At 40.6% G+C, this 18,459-nt stretch overlaps 2 protein-coding genes across 15 annotated transcripts in view; one reads left to right on the top strand and one right to left on the bottom strand.

Annotated features, from left to right (window-relative positions):
• rg (rugose) overlaps positions 1–18,459 on the bottom strand; it is a 182,872-nt gene that overhangs the window by 9,636 nt on the left and 154,777 nt on the right. For all 14 annotated transcript variants that reach the window (XM_043412602.1, XM_043412604.1, XM_043412608.1 and 11 more), the window contains 5 exons: positions 9,386–9,503; positions 7,047–7,149; positions 4,593–4,708; positions 471–583; positions 127–267 (listed from right to left, as the gene is read on the bottom strand). In XM_043412602.1, coding sequence (XP_043268537.1) covers positions 127–267; positions 471–583; positions 4,593–4,708; positions 7,047–7,149; positions 9,386–9,503 — 591 coding nt within the window. The remainder of the gene's footprint in view (positions 1–126; positions 268–470; positions 584–4,592; positions 4,709–7,046; positions 7,150–9,385; positions 9,504–18,459) is intronic.
• LOC122406840 (protein mab-21-like) lies at positions 16,078–18,091 on the top strand. Its single transcript, XM_043412614.1, has one exon. It carries the CDS (start codon positions 16,433–16,435, stop codon positions 17,534–17,536), a length of 1,104 nt encoding a protein of 367 aa, XP_043268549.1. The 5' UTR covers positions 16,078–16,432; the 3' UTR covers positions 17,537–18,091.

Below are 18,459 nucleotides of genomic sequence, written 5' to 3'. Positions count from 1 at the left end.
GAAGTCGACGAACTTTGGACTTTCCATATTGTTTCCAGCGATTGATGATTCGCTAAGCAAGACTTATACAAAAAAGAAAAGACAGTAACTGGGAATAGATGTGTTGTAAGACGCATATTGACGTACCACTCGTATGAGCCAGTTAAGGACGAACGCAGCAGTCGAATAATGAGTCCCGTAGTGAAAAGGTGGGATGCTGTCGTGTTCCCAACTTTGAAAGCGTTCCTCGAAGTATGCCCTCCTCGACGGATTGAGGGCACCAATGGGCTGCACGCATGAAAAATAATCAATTATGGTTGTTCGATGATTTGGCATATGCTAAGAGACGAATAAAATATTTTTTTATTAACTCGATATAAAGAACATTTCTTCAATCTCGTCATCGGGAAAAAAAAAACTATTGAAGAAAATAAGCTGCTTATTTTCTTCAGCTCAATGATGTTTGCAATCGATCAATATGAATGCCTCACCTTGGATAAGTCTCGATAATTGCTGGGTAAGCTAAGATCGAGTTCTTTGGTCTCGTAGTTCGTCAACACCCAGGGAAAAACCGGATATTGGTTCAAGTCGTTATACGTACGGCCTGAAACAGATGAGAATTGCAGGATGACCTTCAACGTTCGTCATACTCGAAAAGTTGGCGCGGAAAAACAAGTGGTGATCGCATCCTCGATAAAAGTTGTTTTCCCAATAAAAATATTAAAAAAAGTATATCGGTAGTGTATTATGCTCGTTTATCTGAAATGGTAGCCTTAAAAGCATTTGAAACTCGATGGAAAACTTGGCAACTCGATATCTTCCGATCGATCGATCGTCGAGTGTTATTGAAATATCGTGAAGTGAACAATTCGATGAACCCGCTCGATATAGAATTAACAAATGAAACGCTGAAAGAATTGAAAGATTATTGCGTGTTCTCCGTTAGATGTGGAAGGGGAGGGTAGTTTAGGCGTTGGCAAGCCTACATTAAAAGGCGAAGCGCTTGGTCGTCGACATAGAGCGTTGGCTATGACCCTCGTTTCTATTTTTACGAAAAACTCGTCGAGTCTCAATGGGGCGCGGTGCTCCGTTTAGTAAGAGCATAACTCAAACCGTGACGGCTAATCGCTCTTGAAATTGTCACTCCGAGGTCTCACTTTCACTATGGAGCTTCCTCTCGCTCTCTCATGCGCGGATATATTCTTAATACACAAACTTAAGAGATCCATGGCAAAACTCGGGTCTCACCCGAGATGCATTAGCAGACAAGTCGCTTCCACTTCCCATGCTGCACACATATACTTCCTTTTACACTTATTACAAAAATATACACATGCTCAAATGAGAAGAGCTTCAATTGTGTTGACTAAAATAGAAAGATTGAATTTCTTTAATCGAAATAGGAGTACAGAAAACATGAAAATAGCGAACCTCGAGCCAGCGGACGATGGAGACGTCGATCGACTTGTCGCGAGACTATCGAGTCTCTTGATAAAACTCTAATATGAAATTCGATATTCTATTTCGAATGTTATTTTTTTCTCCCAAGTTTTATAAAAAAAACAACATAAAAATTCGGAGGTTCATTGAAACCTGGAAAGATTTAATAAGCAAACGGAGATATAAGTATATACGGGGCACATACGGGAGGAGGGGGAGGCATCGGCATACCCGCGCGCATACGAATAAACATTCTCACGTGCGTATATATCGAAATCGCGCGCGCGGATGAGCAACGGATTCGAGGTGCATACCGTTGCTACTCGGTATATATACAATGCATCGTAAATCACAGCAATGATGCGCACCCCGCGAACGAGTCTCTCGAACGCCGAACGAGCGGCCACACACCAATACATTGAGAAAGCGACGCCGCGCGCGGAGCTGTGTATAAATACACGCGTATGAAGAGTAGACGTGAATAATAGTAGGGCCGGGCGTTATGCATCAAAGTGATTATTAATGGGGGCGTCCGGGTTGAGCGAGGGCTCGTGGACCGATCTACGACAGCGGGTATGCTCGCGACACTTTCCAGAACAGCACGGGTATGGCGGATCACAAGTATAAAAAAAATTTAAAAAGATCTAAGATTGATCTTTTGGAGAATCGCGATGATGAAGAAAAGTATTCATTTCGTTCCATCACAAAACTACATCAAATTCATTGTTAATAATTAAAACAAATAATTATTCAATTGACGATTATTATATGGTATGGGGAAGAATAATTATACCAGCAGCTGTTGGGCTATATTTGTTAACGATTCGAAAGTATGAAAAGTATGAAAAATTTGGTAATATTATAAATAAGTTTCGAACGAAAGATTTTGTGTCGATTTTTTGCAGGTTGTGTTTCATTGGACGGCGGTTCGGGTAGGGGATTGACTACCTTTTGTCATTTTGACAAGTGACAATATCGCGCGCCAACCCCTTTCTCGACCCCCGACAAAAATTGTAGTCTCGGCGCGAACACGAAAATTCGTAACAACAAAATATTTCAAGCTGAGACGAGAGGCGAGACGAGCTCGTTTATTTGAATCTCCGCGAGTGAGGATTCGGAAGAGCAGCGAGTTTTACATTAAGTATATCGTATAAATGAATTTTTTTTCTTCCTTAACCCTTGTACGAGATACGTGGCGACGAGTCATCGCTCACACGCCTCCTATACATGAATTTTTCTACCAAGTTTTTTTTTAAATTTTTTCTCTTCGCCTTAATTTATATCGCGTAGGTATATACATATTTGATCTGAGATATTTACGTCGTCGAAATTTATATGGAATATAACGAAGCGCGCAACGACCCCCGGGATTCATTTATTAATCAAATTCGCCAACATATTATTCACGCGGACCCTCGGATGAGTGACTTCTGTCCGACTGAAATTCGAATGGTTTTGTGGAGTAATTCGAATTTGTTTTCATACGCGATATATTACATTCCGCAATACGATACGAATAGTGATTTTTTTCAAATAAATGTGTTCAAGTGGAATGCGGCTTATCGCTATTCGCACATTCGATTTACCGTTATTTATTTCTTCATAAACGAATAGGCAAGAGGAAGGAGAAGGCGCATATGCCCGGCGGGTTGCACATAGACTCGCAAGAGCATAGAATTCTATCAGCGGGTCACAGCAGCGCGCGAAAACGAGCGAGCTCGACCGGTTATCACCGTGGAACTTGGCTACATATATGTTTATGTTGTTTCACATATACACGGTGTATCGTTTTAAAAGCAGCTCTCGCAGCTACCGCGTCCACAGATATAAAAAATTTATAAAAACATGCTTCATCCGACGCAAAAGTTGTTTGAAACACAGAGGCAAAGTATATATTTCGAAAACTATTCAGAGCTGACCTTGTATTTTTCATGCAAGAACGTAGCGAAGGTATTATAGCGGGGCAAGTATATATGTAATAAAAAAGTCTGTGTATTTTTGTTTGAACATCTCGGATTGAGACTAGGAGGCTCTAAACATTCTATTCGGGACGCATAGTATTAAATTTCGATCATTATAATAGTTCGCAATGCGCTCGAATCGAGACACCTTGTATACCAATACGCATACCCATAAATAGTATTGGTATACGTAAAATATGATGATGGAGAGGGAGGAAGGGAGCCACGGAATATGCGGCTTAGGGCTGTTCTCTGACCGACGCCCGGGGCTATTTATTTGCGCAATTAATATATGAGCCTCGTAAATAGCGCGTTCCCCGAGGCGGGTGGCCGATTCCCGGCGCAGTCTCGAATTTTCAAATAATTACACGTCCGTAATTGTCGTCGTCACACGAGACACCGAAAAAAAGAACAAGAGCATATTGAAAAAAGTCATATATATAAACCGTTGCGTTGCGTGCTCCCTCCTGTCGATATATATTTTGAATCGTCGCATTGCACTGATTCACGCAAGCACCCTTCCACCTCTCTAGAACAAACCTCGAATGGTTTTTCTTTCTTATATACGAGAAAAATGAAGTTTCGGACGTGGCGATCGTATACGTAGTTTACACACTCAATGACGGTATGCGAGAAGATAGAAGAAAAATAAGAGAGCTGAATGTAGCAAGGGGGGTCGTTGGTGCATGTCTCAGCGGCGTTGAAATTCCCTCGACGCGAGGAAGAGGATTACCCCGAGCGTGAGTGAGCTCACTCGGGTACCCGAGATCCTCGGGGGTAGTGCCCGTATAGATAGAGGATTACTAAGTTTCGATGGGATAGATGCACACCCCGGAACGCGCGCGAGCGCGCGCTTCGCTGATTGAGAACATCCCTAATGCACTGCGACAGAATTCATCCGCCCGTGTGCAGCCATAAAAAGGCCTCGGGTGTATCTTTGCTCCGGGCGTTATGTCTTTTTGAAACCAATGTCCGCAGAAAGTAATGTACATGCGCGGCTCGTTTTTCATCCCCTTGTATTTTTCTCTTTTCTTTTTTTTCCCAAACGAAGGATCAACGGACCAAATGGAGGTAAACTTTCGTTACAGTTTGTTAAATTCCATGCAATCCCGTTACCCCCCGGACGTGTAAAAACACCTCGATGACTCGGTGAGTGTGCGCGTGTGCGTACGTGTAAGAGCTTCACAAATGGAATACAATTTCAAGACTTACCCGCAATCGTGTTGAGAAACATTAAGTACTCGAAATTCGATATTTCCCGTCGCTGCCATTTTTGCGTCATATTTGAATTTCTCATTAATTGTCGTGGTGACATCATCGAGGCTCTCCTGAAAAAATAATTCATATTTTTCTCTCATGCTCTTGAAAATAATTTTAGGAATAGTGATAAATATAACATTATGACAGTCGCTAGAACTTTTCTCTCCGTATTTTGCTCGCTTTCGTTGAACCTTAGGAGGAATTACGAGTTCACTGGTGTATCAAAGGAAAATGTGAAAAAAAATTTTTAAAAATAACAAAAAAGTTCGTACACAGCAGAGCAAAATAACGGCAGTAGCGGTACACAGAAGAGTGATTCTCGCGAGTAAACTTTTATACGAGCACTCGACGTTGGCCCTCTAAATAATCTCCCTGATTTAGGATTGAGTCTCTCGTGAGTTGAGAGAATGCAACCAGGGCTCGATTCTCCCCGCGTTTCCCAGTTTCTCACTAGTCAACGAAACGCTGAAAAAAAAATGAAACAAGCTGGCTCTGGGATGACGACCGGACACATAAATATACGGAAACCACCGTATTTCTCTGATACGTAATATAAAATTTGAGGAGAAAGGGAATCCATATAATTCGCTGTAAAGTTAATTCGTCGTCTCACCCCTGCTCTCTTCCACTGTCCTTAAAATTTCAAAATTTCAAAAGAATAAGAAAACGAGAGAGCATAGCTTCAATCCGATAAAGGCGAGAGTTTTTCCTCGTACAAATGCGATAAGGGAGATTAAACTGGCACAAAAAATGATTGACGGTTTTGGAAAAGACCGTTATCAACATATTTGGAGAAAGAGGAAAAAATGTACTTGTTGTCCCGAGACTCTACCGAGTCTCTTGATAAAAAATAATTGACGGTTTTGGAAAAGACCGTTGTTAATATATTTGGAGAAAGAGGAAATATTAAAAAGCACAAATTCCTCGGAATGTTATTGAATTGGTAAAGTCGCAGTGTGAACGAAGACGAGCAAGGACGTGTACTCGAATTATTTTTATTTGTGAAGAATCTTTCTCGGATGAGACGTTGGATTCGCCCCACGACCGGTGTATATTTATGAGCATCGTATCTCTCGCTGAACGCGGTTCTCTTTTCTATCGAGTATATACATACATATAGATAACCGGAGAGGTTTCGCAGCTCAGAGAGTATTTAATGGACGGAGCCTCAAAGATGCGAACCTGTGTTCTCGCCGCTCTCGTTCTTAATTTTATACACACTATACTATTTTAACTTAAATACATATTTTTACATATATTTTTAACTCGCGGGACAAATCCTCACGACTTAACTCTTCGAAACGGAGTTAACCTCACATTTTAACGAACTTTTGATCTCGAACCTCAATGCGATATGCGACAAATGTCCTAGCAAAATATCCGTTGACAGATGTGCCCTCGGGATCACGCGGTTACAAATATGGGAATTCATTTTTTGTCGGAACAAAGTCGCAATAGTTTATGCAGCAAGCAGCCAAAAACAAAGAATGAATAATGAAGTGATACTGGTACGTATTAAATGTGAAATATTATGAAAATAAATAAATAGCGATATGGATGGGATCGCGACCAAGGGGGATGATGATAAAGATAGTGAGTGGATTGCTTAGTACGACCACGGATGTCTGTTCAAGAAGCAAGCAGGATTTTTATGAGGCCTTGGAAAGGGACAAAGAAATGGTGGAATGCGTCGAGCGTGTTCGAAACGAGCCGCGGCAGATCGTCGTCCGCGAAAGGGACGATGGGTCAGGTAGAGAGAGAGAGAGAGAGAGAGAGAGAGAAAAGAGAAGACGAGAATGAGGATGGGATATGAGGAGGGACGGGATACAGAGCGCGAAGATCGAGGGAAGAACACGAATGTCTCGGATGGCCAAGATTCGTCGAGCCAAAGAAAAATGGTCATCCGCTGGTCTCGGACCCAGCGAATCGCCTCGCGATCACCATCGTCGTACACACCAATATACACAACCACGGTGTAGTAACGTAATATACACGTTGAAGATCTTTTGCGTAGTGATAGGGCGCGAGAAAAGGGTTGTGAGAGATCTCGGTTGTCGTCGTCGTCGTCGTCGTCGTCGGCCTTCTCCTTCTCTTACCTGAGCCAAGAGCCTTTGCCGCATCAAAGAACACAGTTGAAATATACACACGCGTACAAAGTGACTCAAAGATCACTCCAAGGAATGATGAATTGCATAGATCGACAGAATTTCCAGAGATGATATTCTTGAAAAATTCGACGAACGAATGATAGCCGATTGGTTGAAATGGCTGAATAAAAAGGATCGATTGCACCTACTATCGACCTAATTGACGCGAATGCGTATTTTGAACCAACCTGTATCTCTTCCAAGTTATTTTATTTCTTTATTTTTTTTCTAATACGGATACGTATATAAAATCACGTACCTGGTCTGGGGTATTCCGTATTTGATGCCAACACCGACCCGCGGTAGCGCCTTGATCACCTTTTTCACCGTAGCTTGATCTGGGAACGCGAACAGGATCGAAGCTGTTGACAAAAAAGCGTCAAGCAGACGCATAGGCATTATAAGTGGTCCTCCAATTTTCGTTCCTCCCGACGACTAAGGTAATATATAATAAAAATAAAGGCAGTAAAACATTGAAAGTAGACATGTCAGGCTAACGAAGAGTTGCTGCTGCATCGAGCACGTTCTCGAACCTCACACACGCGTTTTCGACTCGAAAGCATTTTGCAATCTTCCACACGATCCACGATCATTTTTATCAACCGTCAAGTACTCGATGTTCCATATGGATTTAAAAAACTCATATCTAAACTGATCGAATCCGAGCGGCAATTTCTTTGGTCAAAGCTCGAAAATTCATTTTCCCAGCAGTCATGCACTAAGTTGATGAAGAATAATTTCATGTCTGCAAAACGGTAAGATTGTTATCGCACCAATGGACGGTAAGCCTTTCATGGGACCAAAAAATGTTCATTCAGTTGGTGGTAGAGGGATTAGTGAAGAATTATGAAGGAGGGGGTCGGCGGCGGAGGTAGAGCAAAATTCTCCAGGGACTTTGACGAATGGATTACCGTTCCCATCATGTTTTCCCGATAGCGTGCAACAAGATCGTAACCATAATTAGCTCGAAGAAGCTTCGCGGATGAGATTCACAAGAAAGAAAAAAAACACAAACTCAAATTTATCGTTATTATTTATAGTTTTTTTTTTTAATATTTTTTATTCTCCTCTTCATCGTTATATACGATTGCGTCGATTATCATTATCCTAGAGACGAAGAAAAAAAAGAAACAAAAAATTGAAATCTCGAGTATAATTGAACTCTTGTCAGGAGGATAAAAGTACTGTTGCCGAAGTGAAGGTATAAAGTAACTTGTTCAATTTCATGTGTACTAAATAACCATATTATCTCCGTCCTCTCATACATACTTGTACTCTTTTTCATATGCTTTAATTGTTAATCGCGCGAGATATACCGCGAGTGCAAAGCGATCCGGCGGCCATTTTTAACGAACTCACCGACCGCCTCCTGCTATACCGGGACATCGCGGTAATTTCTTTCTCTTTCTTGTCCGTTCTTTAACGCACTTTTTTTATCTCTTTTTTTCTCAAACTATGAGAATATATAAACGGTAATGGTCCGTTCGGGGTTGCATTCCAGAAGAACTAACCGTTTGAGGAACGCATCGAAACTTGGGGATCAGATTAGAATCTAAGAGGACGTCGAGAAAATTTATCGGTCGCCTGGCATAATAATCATTGAGAATGACATCGAGCTCTCCGTTGACTCTTCTATAGGTATCTTTCCTCAACACGTTGTATATATATATAAGCAATAGGACTTTGGAAAACCCGAGTTTTGCGCGGGAAAGCATTGGTAGTCACCACTTCTATCGTAAATATCAAAAAAATCTGAAAGTTTGTCAGTAACTTTGATGGGCAATTATAATAAATGTCAAATTGAACAATTTCGTAAAGAGGAAGCAATTAACGAATCAAGTGTGAATTAGATTATATATTTTATACGAGTCATCGGTGCAACAGTATTTGGAATACGTATGAGCAATGGATACGTATGTTTATTAAATGTTTGCATAAAATATTCGGAAATTAGCGAGTTTACTTTTCAATTTGATTATAACCCAAACAAAGCGCTACTTTTGTGAGAAAATAAAGACATAAAGAATATGTAAAGCGCTTCAAGACAAATAGAATTGAGAGTACGGGATTGATTGGTCGTCGTGAAGAGAGTTAAGATGATCGGACAGAAATTTCGATACGCACCTCTGGAATAATAAATATAGGCAACAACAAAAACGCATACCATAATGCCGGGTAGATATTTATCGTGTAAAAAGTCAGCTACGGCGCACGCCTTGAGACAAGCTCGAAATTCCAAGACTTTTATCTTATGCACAAATTTTATTTTTCTTCTAAGATTAGAGAAAGATTTTGGGAACGAGGCCGTGTGAAATAACGTTGAATGCGTTTGTAGAAAAAAAATTGAAATGTCCGACCGATTCATTCGAATATTTCTGGACATGTGAAACGTGAATGTAAGCATTTCCGATGCAGAATCGGAAATGTTTAATGATCTATTTTCAACGTCACCTTATCGGAAGATATTCTCGTTCAACAGCCTTTTATAATGCGATTACATTACTATTTATCGCACAACAATAGATATTCACGAAATGTTGTAGTATTTGTAAATCTAGTAATTATACATTAGTCGGATGAAAATAATCGAGTACTCACTTCTGCTCGCGAGGAATATCTCGATGGCCACATTTTGCAATAAATAGCGACGAGAAAATATCGCCCGAACTTCGGAGAAATACCATTTTCCATGTAAATGATCGCAGTATTTGAGGACCTGGAACAATAAGTTGAAGGGACGAATTACGATTGGGACGTTCCTTGTACCTCTCTTGAATTTAGTTAATGGTATTGCATTAGAATGGATTTTTAGTTCTTAATGTTCGAAATAATATTGTGATGATATTCAATTACTATTAATTTCATGAAAGAGATACAAAATTTAAGGAGATGGAAGATGGCAAAGTAATTGGAAAGACATAATATGGAATATTTGATATTGAACAGTGAGAAATTTTTATATGAAAATAAAACGAGCTCAAGTGTCTGTAAATGTATAATGTAGGAAGGATAACAGTAACAAGATGGCCGTCATGGTGGGAGGAGCCTTTGGCCGCGAGTCCGGAATCGATTCCAGGACTTGGTTCGCAGACTTGCGCTCTTCGGCAAAAGGGACAAGGGAGATGTCTTGGATGTTTACGTACAAAAAAAAACTGAAATGAATTGAAAAAAAAATTGAGCGGTCAGTAAAAAAAGGAAAGCGGTGTGTGTGTGTGTGTGTGTGTGTGTGTGTGAGAGAGAGAGAGTCCGTGGTTTGAGGTACAAGAGCAGGGAACCCTTATTCAGCATTATTTACAACCCTGCCTTTTACCAGGCCTCTCATTTTTTTGACTTAATCAGTATTTATCGAGAGGGCGTTAATTACATCAAGTTCTCTTGAACTCAATTATACTCGAAATAATCTCTCAACGCTAATTGTCGTTTGCGCTTTTCACGTCGAGATACTTGCGGATCATAGTTACAAATTTATTTTTATATTTAATGCCAATTTTTCCACTATACTCTTCTTGGCGACAAAATGATGTCGAGTTTTTTCATTTCACATGGAATATACAAGGAAAAGCAAGAATATTTTTTTCGCGAGCAATCATCGTTTTCATCGAATTGAAAAAAATGTTAGATTAATAGCAGAGTTGAAGTAACCAATTTGACCAAGAACGAGAGACATAACGGGATTATAATGCAGCAGTCTGAAATGGCTGAGAAGGGAGTAACGCATTGGTACATTTTAGTAATATATATATATATATATAATAATAATAATAATAATAATAATAATAATAATAATAATAATAATAATAATAATAATAATATATTATAATATATTATATATATATATAATATAATATACTACTAATATAATATATATAGAAATAACTATTTTTCATATGCATATGAAAAATAGTTATTTCTTCGCGACGTTCGTTGTGAAGCAAAGCTCTACGCGGGTGACGACGCAATAAACTCATGGGGCTTATATTCGTATCTCTTTTTATCCTTCTTCATTTTTTCTTCTTCGTTCATTCATCTCTTTTCTTTTATGTTAGCCTCTCAGTTTCTGTTCGTTTCCTCCCTCCTTCGGTCTTTCGACTTTTTCTCTCTCTCTCTCTTTCTCTCTTTCTCGCACGTGTCGCATGGACTCAAAAAGCCAAACAGTTGTAGTTTGTGCTGACACTGGCAACCGTCAAAACCCAATTATCCGGCGGACGTTAGTCGTTACGAATCCCCAGAGGAAGAACAAATTCTACGTCTCTGGTCTTCAGCGAAACTTAAACGGGGAAAATGTCTTGGAGGAATGTGTCGAAACATCCGCTTTTGTTTCAAATTTCCAAAGCATCTCGAATTTATTGCTCTAGCGTGGTTCACGTTCGCAGCCTGTCGTAAAAGACTCCAAAAGAAAACAACAATCAAAAATAAACATTTGCTCGTTAGCTCACTTTCCAACTTTCATCAATATTAATTTCGACAATTCAAACTACTTACATTTTATTCATGTTTGAAACTTTTTAATTCAACATGATTCTATTGTTATATAACGCATGTGATTCTCATACTTGATTTGGAGCGATATATATTTTTTTCAAACCCGTATTGATTTACATCGTTTTGAAAAGCTTTTGGACAAAAAAATAAAGTTAAGCAACGAGTCGCGAAAGCCCAGGCTTCAATTTGCGACCTCCGCAAAGTTCGAAACTGGAAGAAAGAGGGAAGAAAAGGGAGGTGAGAATGGCGAGCCGCCCTCTGTGGGATTGGTGCGCATGTCCCAGCCATCTAGTCGAGCATAACAAATACTGCGCCTGTCCGATAAGGGATGGTTCGTGCTTCGGAATTCATTACTCCACTGTGAATAATAACCAATACACGCACGCAATTTTTGGCATATACGTGATATATAAGAAATATAAAATAGTACGCACGCGATAGCTTATCGTAAAACGGAATGGTGAGCATCCCTAAATTTTGTGGATCATCCGCGCGGGGCCATTATCCAGTTTTTATGAGCGATTATCATCATTTTCATTTTTTCATCGGTTAATTTTCCGTCTCGCAATACAAAAAATGAAAAATCAAATCCGCCATAATCGAACCATGATTCGTATGCTGATAAAAAAGGAGCAAACGTGCCAACAACTCGAGCCTAATTTGTGTCATCGAGTGTCAAGCGGTGAACGATAAGAGCATCTCCCCAAGGCGTTGTTTCCTATCAAACAAACAGATACGCGTATGTTTGAGTAACCCCCGAGACTAGCGCACATATTTATACCCGAAAATCTATGCCGAGGTATGGGGCGAATGTATTAGTGAGCGGTGTGTATCGGTAAAGCAACCCTCGCGGTCACCGAAGAGAGGGTGACATACAATGGGGAACGTGTTGTAACAACATGTGTCTCGTTCGCATCGTCCCTTTCCTCCATGTGCCCTTTTTCCGTTCTCCCGCCATGCAACACACGTACATATCCGGAGTTGCATTCGATGCAGTTAACACCGTTAACACCGTGCGTATACGCACGCACGCAATATCTTCTCGATACAAAAGCACCGGGAGAGGTACAGAATGGGAAACCACTTAGCAGCCCACCGGCGGTATACAACAATAACGGATTAAGCTACCGGACAATATGATCCAAGTCCATCACCGTCCCCAGCATCTTTGTATTCACCGCGTATGAGTATACTCTAGGTATAATACACAAGTGCGACTCTTCGGGACATGACCTTTTTCCAGTAGATGCATTCACGAGTACACGAGCGCCTTTTTCCGGAGAGTCTAACTCTCAAGGACTAAAGAAGCTTCTACTCGAGTTTGAAGGACGCGTACTTGAGATACTCGAATTTCGAGGCTAAAAAGCCGAGTAGAAATTTGCTTTTCGTCAGGTACGACGCCGTGTGCGCTGTAATAAAGGCTCCTCAAGATGCATCGTAACTAAAAAAAAGTTGGATAACAAGAAGAGCATTAAAATATAGAACGAATTCGCAAAAATAGAAAAGTTATTGACTGAGTAAATTTACATCGATGTCCGGATGATGTACCAGTGCATGATCGAATGACCATTCGGATGATAAATATTTTTACGAGCAAAGAGCTCGTTTTTATTCAAACACGATGGTTCATGCAGCACGATCGAAGGAGTGTCTGTGGCGTTGATGTAACGAATCATTTATCTTCGCGCGTGCGTGGATCAATTAAATGCAACCATACCGTTGGAAGTAGATCAAATCTCAAAGTAATGCAAGTTTCATCAGCACAGATCCATCCCTCATCCGACGAGAAGAGAAAAGAGCGCGTTCCCTCCGAAGAGTTGTATATATCAAGAAGCAGCTTGATGCACTTAAGCGCCACGTAGTTCATGGTAGGTTGTATTATCGATGATCGAATAAAGCACTTCGTGATGAGAAGACGTTCATCACAACATACCAGAACGAGTCTCGGAAAATTTTCCATTTTGGATCCTTAATGTTTCAAGCTTTCGACGAAACGGCTGAACCATTTTCCTGTTGTGACGCGGTGAAATATGCGAGCCACGTGCGTGTTCTCATAGAAATGTTGGGGTTCGTGTACCTTTTGGCTGGGGTAAGAGATAACACTCTTGGATCGCTCGGGAGACCAGACAGTCAGACGCCCACGACACTTTGCTCGCCACAAATTTAAAGATTATTTAAACCTCAACTACTGGAGTAAAAAAAAAATAAACAAACGAATTATTCGTGTTGCAAATTTCATTTGACTTTATCCAACCTTTGAAAATCTTATGTCTCATCTATAGTTCATTATGTTCTGTACTTTCTCATAAATTTGTAGATTCATTTACCCAGAATTTAGGATCTATATGATAATTCGTAGAAGTACGTATGAGAGCACCATTCAATTGTTTTTATTTCCCTTTCCGTTTGATAATTTTCAGCATCGACGGTATTAGTGGGGACGGTATTTGAAACAAAAAGCAGCAGCAGGACTGGGCTATCGGAGTTCAACGATCGGGAACGAGAAAGAGCTTGGGCCTCTAAACTAAGACAACTTTCCATCTATCTAATTAAGGTCTGGATGTTTTCGAGGGTGTGAGAAGTTTTCCCTTCCGCTCCGTGGATGGCTTCGTTATAAAAAAATGTTGAATAATTGCCGCATTCTTTCCGGAAGCAGATGCGTGGATTAGGGCGTCGAATGTCGTCCATAACCTTTTTCTAAAATTTCTTTGTCGCGCTGCGCTGAAACTGATCTGACTGATACGCTATGTTTTTTTTTTTCCTTCTATCAGAGCTATGTAACCGATCACGATACAGTTAAAGCTTGGCAATCCGCGGCAAGAAACGAAAAGAGTCGTGGCTCTTGAAAACTCGGACTACCCGCCGTCGCCACTGTCGTCGTCTTTGCCGGCTGTCAGAACTCAACGCTCTGAGCGGCGGATTATTCGAGGATTATTCGGGGATGTTCATTCGAGCTTATTTACAAGGATCAATGGAGACATGAGTTCCTACGACGAAACAAGTCCCCTTGGAGCTTCAATCGCCGCCGGAAATTTTAGGTATAAAAGAACGTTAAATTGTTTTTCTTTTTTAAACAAATATGAACAAGTAATTTGACACTTGTGTGCAAAGATGATTTTTTTCTCGCGTTGTCAAAATAGTAATAAAATAAATATCACGTTAAAGACTGAAAAAAAGCAGCTGCATCTGTCGGACCATTGGGTGAAGGTGTAGCTTTTATTATTATAAAGTTAGCCGATATTTCGCGCAAATGTCCCTTCAAAACTTGGCCTTTTCCTCTTATCGAATTCTATACTCGTATTACACAATAGTGAAAATAAAAAGTCCCATGTACACTATTCGGAATACAGATACTATTTCTCAAATACCGCCAAACATGTTATATTTCACAAAGCTTGAGGGGATTATTTGTCAAACATCAGTCGACTATGCCTACTCTTTTCAACAAGGAGCAGGTCATTTAGAATTTTTTTTTTTTTTATACGTGGTCTGCGGCATAATAGGTATACGATCTTTTATCCAAACGTTTCTCCTGAGAGATCCTGGCATTGATACCTTACAATCCTCTGCAAGAGTATCGAGTTTTTTGTGACGTGAATAAAAAAATAAAAAAAAAAACCAAAATTTAGATACGAGTAAAAATGTTATTAAATACATTTCAGCGACTATGATATATATAGAAATCGGGAAAGCCTCGCATGATTAATTTATCGATATTCAATTGTTGAAATCAGTTATGCCGAGAATGGAATTAGGCGATTTCGCAACTTGAGGCTAATTAAGAAACTAATGTTTCTCCGAGTCGTAGGAATAATTCAGTGAGCAAAATGCGAATTAAGTCGAAATCGGATGATGAAAGACACATTTGGGGAGCTTGAGTATTCCGGGTGGGCACAAAAAGAGAGAAATGAACAGGGGTTGTGCTCAACGTAGCAGAGCATTTGACCCCCTGGAGTCACGGGAGAAACCTGATGGCTTCCTCGTATGGAACAAGGAATAAGTGAGAAAACTACACCAAGGGGGTGAGCATCGAGGGATGCTTTGCCTGCACGCGTGCGTCGCTCATGAATCAAGTCGCATTAGAGAGAAGAAACTGGAGGGTGGACGGATATACAGTTTTCGCTGTATACCAATCTACCACTCCACTTTCTAGTAGATTGGATTTTCGAGCTTTATTCAATTATCCGTGAAGGAAGGAAAGCGAGAGGGAGAGAGCAAAAGAGAAGAGTACCCAAAAGATTGTCGAGTGTCGGTACAGGTCAACTTGTCGATTAAATTGGTACAGAGACTGTGAAACTAACATTGAAATTTAAACGATTGGGTAGTCGTAGAATGCAGTGATATAGCCTCGAATCCTCACAAAACCAACTCCGACGGATAAGCAATTGTTGAAACTAAAGATTAAGTTTACGTAAAAAATGGGAAATACAATCGCGAAGATGATTTTCCACACGACTACTTTGACATTGGAGTGACAACGAAATAGTCATGGGCCGATGCTGGTGGTTCATAAAGAAAATTCCAGCAGGCTGGGACGTGAGGCACCTCAGGGTGATCTCGGTGATTCACTTCTGCGCGGCTGCTGTACGAAAACGCCAAACAGTGCCTGCCTGAAATGAGAGGGTGCAAAGAAGAGGGATACAGAGAGGAGTGAGGGGGAGAGGGAGGGAAATGATAAGAAGCTTTGTCGCGGTTTTCACGGAAGAAGGCGGAGCCGAGCCGCGCAGCCGCCAAGGAAGCCCGGCGGCTTGGTATCGGTGGGCGGGACATTGGAGCCAAACGCACTGAAGCAAAGGCCGTTGATCGAGCCGGTGTGTGGCCCGAGACTTGAAACTATCTCTAAGCGTGGCTTTGGCACCTGCCACCAATGCCGCGATCAAGCAAGTAAATATCGTGCAACGCGGATACCGTTTTTTGTTGTTGTTGTTGTTTGCGATCGTGATAGTTTCGACAAGCCGACTACATCAGCGTTAGCCGCGATAATAAAAAATAACCATCAGGCAGCCGGTTTAGATTCAGAAATCAGCGAGAAAATAATTGAAACGCTGATGAATGAGAGGGAAAACGAACGGAATATGATCGGGAATGAATCGAAAGGGTTGTAATAGAATGAATAATGGTATGCGAAACTTTTGCTGGTGAACGCGGACGAGGCCGACCAAAATGTTGCATCCTCGTGAAACGTCCGCAATGTGCGCCCAGACCAAAATGTCACATCAGATCAATAAGTACTACGGCGAACGAGTACAAGGGCGAAAAGGTCAAATCGAAAAAATTGTCCGGGAAGTCTGTAAGGTCGTTGAGAATGTTCTCAAGGAAGTCGAAATTCAAGAGCCACGCTTCGTTTCTTCATTGATCGAGTGTAACGGTAGATACGAGGGTCTAGAAGTAATATCTCAGGATGAGTTTGAAATTATTCTGTACCTAAATCAAATGGGGGTATTCAACTTTGTCGACGACGGAACACTGCCCGGTTGTGCTGTGCTCAAACTCAGCGATGGTCGAAAACGTTCGATGTCACTCTGGGTTGAATTCATCACGGCTTCGGGTTATCTTTCAGCCCGAAAAATACGCTCAAGATTTCAAACTCTGGTTGGCGAAGCTTGCGATAAGTGCGCGTATCGAGATTCCGTGAAAATGATCGCGGACACTACAGAAGTAAAACTACGGATAGGGGAGCGATTGGTAGTTCGAATAACACCCGCTTTCAAGTGCTCCGGTGTATGGCCAAGATCCGCAGCTCACTGGCCCATACCTCATCTTTCATGGCCGCAACCGAATCTCATTGCCGCTGTCAAGACCGAAGGTTTCGATCTCTTGTCCATGGAGAGCGTCGCTCTTCAGGGTAAACGATCGACGATGGAGGGTGACGCTTGGCTCATCTCCTTTACCGGAGCTGAAACGCGTCTTCTTCAAGGTGGCTGCCGACAAATGTGTCTCGGTATACTCAAGACATTGAGGGATCGTCATCTAGATCTACCTGGAAATCCAGTCACGAGTTATCACATGAAAACTCTTTTGCTGTACGAGTGCGAAAAACACCCAACCGAAGCCGAATGGGACGAAGCCTGTCTCGCTGATCGAATAAACGGCATTTTTCTCCAGCTCATATCTTCTCTCCAGTGTCGCAGATGTCCCCACTACTTTCTACCGAATCTCGATCTTTTCAAGGGCAAATCACCGACTGGCCTAGAGACCGCTGCTAAACAAGTCTGGAGACTCACGAGAGAACTTTTAACCAATAGCTGCGCACTCGAAAAGCTTTAACTCTTTGTCTATTCCACGTTAAATATAGATAGAGAATAGAAACACAATTCAATTATATATCCACGACAATGCATATATCGAATTAGAAAAAATTGTGTCATTTTTAAAAACTGTGAAGCTTCCTGAATATCGTCCTCTTGAATTCACCGTACCCGACTAATATATTTTCATTTTAAAAAACAATAGTGTCATATGAATAAAAATACTAAGTAACACGAGGGTTGCTATATCGTTACCACGATCTTTTTCACAACTATTTCCGAAATATGAATGGGTCTATTGATTCCAAGTCATTTATTGTAAGCAATTTTCCTATAACTTTTACGTATAAATTTTATTTTTATTAAAAAAATTAGCCACAACAGTCGAAATAATATATATCAGCTTGTCGAGTATGCGTAGACAAAAAACCAAACTCAAATATTCGCTCTGAATTTTGTAATATTTTACCTCCATCATAATTTATGTATGGTACATCAACTATGAATCTTATTATAGTCTTTCAAAAAAAGTGTCTTCCCGTTAATGAACCTCTCTTGCTCTCTAATGTTTTAATCCATCAATTACGTGATTTCGTAATGCTATGAAAATACTTTTTTGCAGATGTGCAACTTTTTTTTCTTGTTTCCTCTTCAATCAAAGCAGTCTTTGATTTCGAATTTGAACGATCATTTATAAAATCGTCGTAAATTTGCGAGGAAATGTTTTTGAAGACATCTTTATCTCGAAAATAATCATTCCGTTATTCATTCACGGGGTAGCTATATTAATGAAAGAGAAAATCAGCACAATCAACTCTCGTTGATCTTTAAATGAAGATAGCAGCGTTTGGATTCGTGAAAGAGCATCACACGTATGCATTTTCAACGTATACCAAAGAATAATTCAGCAATATTACAGGAACCAGTATTTTTTTTTTATAA

Source organism: Venturia canescens, chromosome 2, assembly GCF_019457755.1.
Source record: "Venturia canescens isolate UGA chromosome 2, ASM1945775v1, whole genome shotgun sequence".
NCBI lineage: Eukaryota > Metazoa > Arthropoda > Insecta > Hymenoptera > Ichneumonidae > Venturia > Venturia canescens.
This window is presented reverse-complemented; position numbering and strand designations above follow the sequence as displayed.